The sequence below is a fragment of the Cryptotermes secundus genome, unplaced genomic scaffold (assembly GCF_002891405.2).
Source record: "Cryptotermes secundus unplaced genomic scaffold, Csec_1.0 scaffold47, whole genome shotgun sequence".
Taxonomy (NCBI): domain Eukaryota; kingdom Metazoa; phylum Arthropoda; class Insecta; order Blattodea; family Kalotermitidae; genus Cryptotermes; species Cryptotermes secundus.
In genome coordinates this window covers 2,983-9,096 of record NW_019721002.1, presented here as the reverse complement: position 1 = coordinate 9,096, position 6,114 = coordinate 2,983, and the positions used below count along the sequence as shown (strand labels likewise).

The 6,114-nt window shown below is 38.0% G+C and overlaps 1 protein-coding gene across 2 annotated transcripts; it reads right to left on the bottom strand.

Annotated features, from left to right (window-relative positions):
• Window positions 1-1,782: 1,782 nt before the first annotated feature.
• LOC111874376 (putative gamma-glutamylcyclotransferase CG2811) lies at window positions 1,783-4,491 on the bottom strand. 2 transcript variants are annotated; one of them, XM_023869839.1, is made up of 3 exons: window positions 3,978-4,491; window positions 3,603-3,900; window positions 1,783-2,579 (listed from the first exon to the last, which is right to left on the bottom strand). In XM_023869839.1, the coding sequence occupies exons 1-2, from the start codon at window positions 4,164-4,166 to the stop codon at window positions 3,616-3,618; spliced, it is 474 nt and encodes a 157-aa protein (XP_023725607.1). In that variant the 5' UTR covers window positions 4,167-4,491; the 3' UTR covers window positions 1,783-2,579; window positions 3,603-3,615. The 2 variants fall into 2 exon arrangements, with proteins under 2 accessions (XP_023725607.1, XP_023725616.1); XM_023869848.1 differs by having other exon boundaries at window positions 3,665-3,900.
• Between the last annotated feature and the right edge of the window lie 1,623 nt (window positions 4,492-6,114).

The following is a 6,114-nucleotide window of genomic DNA, read 5'->3' as shown; positions in this document are numbered from 1 at the left end:
GAGTGACTATTTTCCATGCAACATATTTGTATTACCTGGCCACATTCATTTTGGTCCTTCAAATCATCTACACAAGTGTTCCTCAACTGTTGGGCCCTCACCTTATAAAAAAAGAATTTACAGGGCCATGGTCTCACAAAGGTTGAGAATCACTGATTGACACGATGTCACAGCCCAGAAGACTACAGTCTGAGCAGTTGTAGTTCTGTCTTACTCAAACCAAAAGTAATTGCAGGCAAGTAGTAGTAGTGCACTTCATTTATTTCTTGAGTATTCAGCTATCTTAAAACATGGATTGGTAAAGATATTATATTCTTTGTCATTTCTTTGCTCTCCTATACTTATGATGGTCTCCTTTTATAGGAAATTTGTCACCTAAGGTAGTGTTTAGTCTTGCCTTCACCCAGATCCTTGGTGTTTGGGCTTTGTCTGTGGCCTGGTGCTTGGTAGGTTACGAGATGGGAGTTTTCAGGCAGTAATTAGGGATGCACTGTCATAACATTCTTTTTGGTCATTTAATCTGTATAGGAGCTCTATGTGATAGGATGGCTGAATAACTAGCGATGGATGTGGAAGACGTTGCTTGAAAGTCAGTGATGAAGCAGCTGAATGAGGATAGTCAGCCCACTTGGTAGTGACAGAGAAGGTACCCAGAGCCAGGCTGTGACCCATTGTCTCATTAGTACATCACATTCTGTACAATGAGATTTTAGAACAGTTTAGGTATATGTTATGTAGCTGTTCAGCAGAGGCAGTAATTATTGCTGTGGACTCTTTCCAAGCCAAAGTAATGGCAGACAACAGATGTAGCTCCATCACACTGTATCATCATTTCTGACTCGTGTTCAATAGGTGATCAGTTTCAATCACAGGTCGAACAACTGTCTTGACTAATGTTATATTTATGTATCTTGTTCCATTGATTGATCACTTGATGTTTATTCCCAGGCTGAAGTATACTGTACAAAAAATATCTTAACTGGGTTTTTCATGGTTTTCCTCGGTTCCTCCATGCAGATTCTAGAATAGCGTCTTAGGCAATGACACTTTCCTTCCAAATCTTTTTCTAATTCACTGTTCACTAATAACTTGCGAGTACTATTCAAGACTATGTAGTCACAGGTACTGTGAATGTCAAAAACCACAAGAAAATTATTGCATAATGGGTTAGGTTTTCCTGTATGAACTGGGACAAGTTATCCCAGAAGTTATTTTGTGGTTTCCAGTCACATTACAGGACGGTACAAGTCATCACAGTGAGCTGTTCATTTCATCTGATGCTAAGTAGCCTGTCCAGTTAGAACCACATCAATAAATATATAAGTAAACAAGAAACAATCCTTTGTTTTCCTTGCTTTATTCAGTAAAATGTTACACAGTGGAACCACACTTAATGGTCCACAGTTTAAAAGTTTAACATTCAATCTTGATACTTGCTTCTCAAAACTAAAATTTAAGATCACCTCATAACAGTATTATGCATATTAACAAACTCCTATCACAGGTTAATCCTCAATGTAAAGTTTTGCCTTTAGCCCTTGATGGTCCTGCACTAAAGAGATCATACAGAGTTATGTGCAAGATGCAAGTGGACTGCAAAGTAGCCATTGCAACCACTGAACTTGCACCTGTAACAATATATTGTTCCCTAGTTTGGCTGGTGCCTTTAACAGCATTAAGAGAATATCAGAAAACAAGTATGATGCTTCATTGCCAATATTTTCACCAGCCTGAAACATAACAGATAATTCCTCTTATGGCGCATTCATCTCAACNGGGGGGGTAGGAACTGAAGTTTTGTAGTCTGGTAGGATCTGAGATTCTTGCAGCAGTGACTCTGAAGAGTACTCTCTTTTGGGATGTGATAGTTCACCACTGTTTCAGAGGAAAGTACTGTCCATATTTCCAGGGTCAAGGAATAAACCAAGCAGTGTAGGGAGTTCAGAATGAAGAATTTGCTCACACAGTACTATGCTTGCTTGGCTTCAGTTCTGAAGATAGAAGAGTACGTTGTTCCAAAACGTCTATAAACTTCTATTATAAGACATGACCTCACATCCCAGATACTTAGCACATCCAGAAATAATCACCTTTAGTTTTATTAAAGTTTCATTTCAAGACCTGTCGTATGACAGATTACTGATGATGAAAATCCTGGATAAATTTAGTAACCAAATGCTTCTAAAAGGCTAATTCTAAAGCTCTTTATATTATATATTTTGGAACTTCCCACTTGAAAATGTTAATTCACAGCTACTTTTTGTTTTGTGAATGTACACATAGAAAATTATGCCTTGGAACCTTAAGACAGCTGTTAATTTCATGGGTATGAACATGTTAATATATTAACACAGTATTCCAAATGCAGTTGGCAAGAACAGATTTTGCTGGTCCATTTTAAGCTGTTACTTATTTTGGCAGGTATCTTTCCATGATCCTTTCATTTGAAGCTTGGTACAAATGTTATTGTCTAAATTGTGTTCTCAGGACATAACACCTGCTTGACAAGGGGCAGTACAGTTCCTGGACAAAGTCTCGGTACACTACATCATAGATCTGCCAATGTGGCTTCATTGTCACTGCAAAAAAGGAAAAAGTAATTAACTTTCATATTCTATATTACCATTTTTATAGATTGGCAGGGGAACTGAATTACTCGGAGAAAACCTGCCCAGCACCAATTTGTCCACCACAAATCCCACTTGACGAGACCAGGATTGAACCCGGGCCGCCACGGTGAGAAGCCAGCGACTAACCACTTGAACTATGGCGTGGCCCCTAATTAGTACTTAGATCCATGGGATTATGGTGACCACCTTTTTTTTTTTTGCAACCTTCCTATATAACTGAACCAATTCTTCACTCTACACACTTCAACCCTGATGATGGAGGTAGCATATTCCCCTGAAATGTCAGTATTTGTTACTATACTATGCTGTGCCACAATCTGAACCCAATATACTTGTGTCTATGCATTCTTTATATAAAGTGAAACCATAATGTCACGTCCATTGGTGCAGATTTTCAACCTCCAGAAACCACTTAATGAGTTTCCATGAAATTCGGTTTGGGGGTGGAGGGTGAATTTAATAAGCTGGAACATAACATAAAACACTGATCTTGTGAAGATCTATAGATCTGACTTCAAATATTTTTTATACTTAATGAAGTGTGACAGGAAACAGTCACTTCACATGTTCTGGAATGTATTTTGTGCCAATGACCCACTGTCTCAGTACAGAAAACACAAAACATTTCTTAACAAGTTTTTCTACTTCTATGTAGCATGAAAAAACAGAGTCTTAAAGACCATAAACCTTAGTTTACAGTGCTATATCATGTTCAATCTACTATAATGTAAGGTCCCATTTTGTGTAAGAAATTATTCTCGAGTGAGAGCAAGCGAACTTAGAAACTTTCACAAAATAGATAACTTACAGTCCAGTGCGACACACATTTTGTGACTGTTAGTGTGACGGACCAGAATGAGACAAATCAAATTAGAAACTTTCACTTAGACGTTACTTGTCTCAACCCCTAACCCAAACCAATCAATCAAACCGTCACTTCCATAAATCTTGCAGAAGTACAGAAACACAAACCAGAGGCAGATGCTTAAGGCATGACATCTTGTTTGTAGTTATAGGATGGCTCACGTTGATACCTTTCCGCATACACTAGTCCATGATCACCACTTGAGCTGTAATCTGCAAAATGCTGCTGCTCTAACATTTCTGGCTTAAATTTCTTCAGTAAATATATCCAGCACTCTGATCTTATATTTTCAGCGTACAATTCAATTTCTTCAGTTTCTCTTGTATAGAATGTTGGGTGCTCCTCTAAAATATCCAGATGGTGCAGCATGGATTCATCGACTTCATACACTTCCCCAACAACATTCTGGAAATAACTGTCTCTAGTTATTAAAGCTGAAAATAATAAATGCAGGATATCCACTTAAAATGAAATTATCTTACATGTCCTTGTCCTGGGGAATCTAAGACGAATGGTATATTATATTTTGTACCAATGACCAAAGGATATTTTTTTATTGTTTTTCCAACTCCAATAAACCTTGACAATCCTTTGCTTGTGTCTGTTATCCAATGATGATTTGGTTCTCCCCTTTTTAGAGTGCCATATACAAAAACTTTATGCAAAGACATACTAGTCCTGAATGTAATGATTAAGTATGTGGACTTTAACCCAAATTAACCACTTCGGTTATGTAATGCGATATGAAATTGTGAAAGACATCTTATTCAGTGAGAGTACTTATAAAAATACGTATCCTCATCTTCGATGAAAACACTATTATATATACTGCTGAACTTTAAAGATTGCGTGAAATCGCGTGTGTTGTAAACAGACAATTCAGCAATGAATGTCACATTTAATTAACTTCTTGACGAAGTTGAACTTGAATGCAGGAGCAAATAATGCCATCTCGTATTAAAGTCACTAAACTATAAATGTACACATGAAAACAAATATTACATAATGCTAACGTAATGGCGTAGTTCTACTCAAGCAGAGCGTAATAATAAAGTCGCTTTCGAACTGAAATTACATTTAAACCGCAGAAAAACCTTTAAGTATTTACGGTACCAATTGCAGGTCAGTGTTCACATTCCACGCATTGGTCGCTTTGCCCCTGGGGAAAATATCCTTGGTATCCATTGGTTAGGGGGTCACGTTGACCCCAGAACAACCCCGTGAAACTCCCGTGTTATTGGTTGGCAACATGGCGGCCATGACACCTCGGTGCAATGCTGCTGCCATTTATGTTCATTTTACACGAACTAAGTTTAAAATGACCTGGGCCGAGAGCACAATCGGTAAGAAGGTATGCTACTTTACCAACTATTTTGAGTGCTCCCCTCTGCCCCCTCCGNTGTCCTCGACTAGTGATTTTTTAACAGTGTTCAATATCACTAGTCGAGGACGATGAGGTTGGCAGGGCATGTAGCACGAATGGGGGAAGCGAGGAATGCATATAGGATATTGGTGGGAAAGCCAGAAGGAAAGAGACTCTGCAGTACAACAGATCTGGTTGTAAAAGTATTTACTCCTCAACTACTGATTTTTGAACTGTGTTCAATATCACTAGTCGAGGAGGATGAGGTTGGCAGGGCATGTAGCACGAATGGGGGGGGGGCAAGGAATGCATATAGGATATTGGTGGGAAAATCATAAGGAAATAAGACTACTGGGAAGACCAAGGCATAGGTGGGTGGACAATATTAAAATGTATCCTAGTGAAATAGGATGGTATGGTATGAATTTGACTGATGTGGCTCAGGATAGGGACCAGTGGTGGACTGTTGTGAACACAGTAATGAACCTTCGGGTTCTACAAAAGGCTGGAAAATTCTTGAGTGGCTGCACAATTGACAGCTTCTCAAGAAGGGCTCAGCTCCATAAGGAAGTTCAATATCACTTCACCCATATCCTTTGGGTTGGATTTGAGTGAATTTCTATTAAACTTGGTCCCCCACCCCCTTTCAAAAAACAAAAAACAATGGAATAAGAGCCTCTGCAGCTCTGGAGTACAAGAGATCAGGTTGCAAATAATTTTTCTGGAGAAAGTTTCTCACCAGTGCCTGGAAAATCATAACCTTTCTTTCACATGAAACACCTCTCTAACCAAAGGCACTGAACATTGTGAACTGTGACAAACATGGAATAGTTGTATTTAACAAAGCTGAAGGTGGGGAAACTTGAGAAAGAAAATTCTGTTTCCATCAGATACATATATTAAACCTCATAATTTTCTCACAACGAACACTTGAGAGCCATACAGAACAGAGTTTTCCTGTCACATTTAGGTATTATAAATCATATATTGTAAGCAACAATACTCACATTCCCATTTATTATTATTTTCATTAGAATGTTAGAATTCGGGAATATGAAATACACTCTTTTCAACAAGAATAAGACTGCATTTAAAGATATAAAAAAATGTGATATATTCATCTTCACTAGTTCAGTACTGGGCAGAATAATAACATATCTTAAATAAATGTAATGAATACTGACAATCTGGTATCTATTCATATTCAAGTTCAGTAATGGAAAGGTTTATATGGCAAAAGTAACATATCTTACAAA

Excerpts from the sequence above, each read along its gene's own strand:
- LOC111874376 (XM_023869839.1), bottom strand. The coding sequence starts at position 4,166 with ATGTCTTTGCATAAAGTTTTTGTATATGGCACTCTAAAAAGGGGAGAA. Across the intron at positions 3,901-3,977 it reads ATTCCCCAGGACAAGGACAT|AATGTTGTTGGGGAAGTGTA; the intron begins GTAAGATAATTT and ends AGTTATTTCCAG.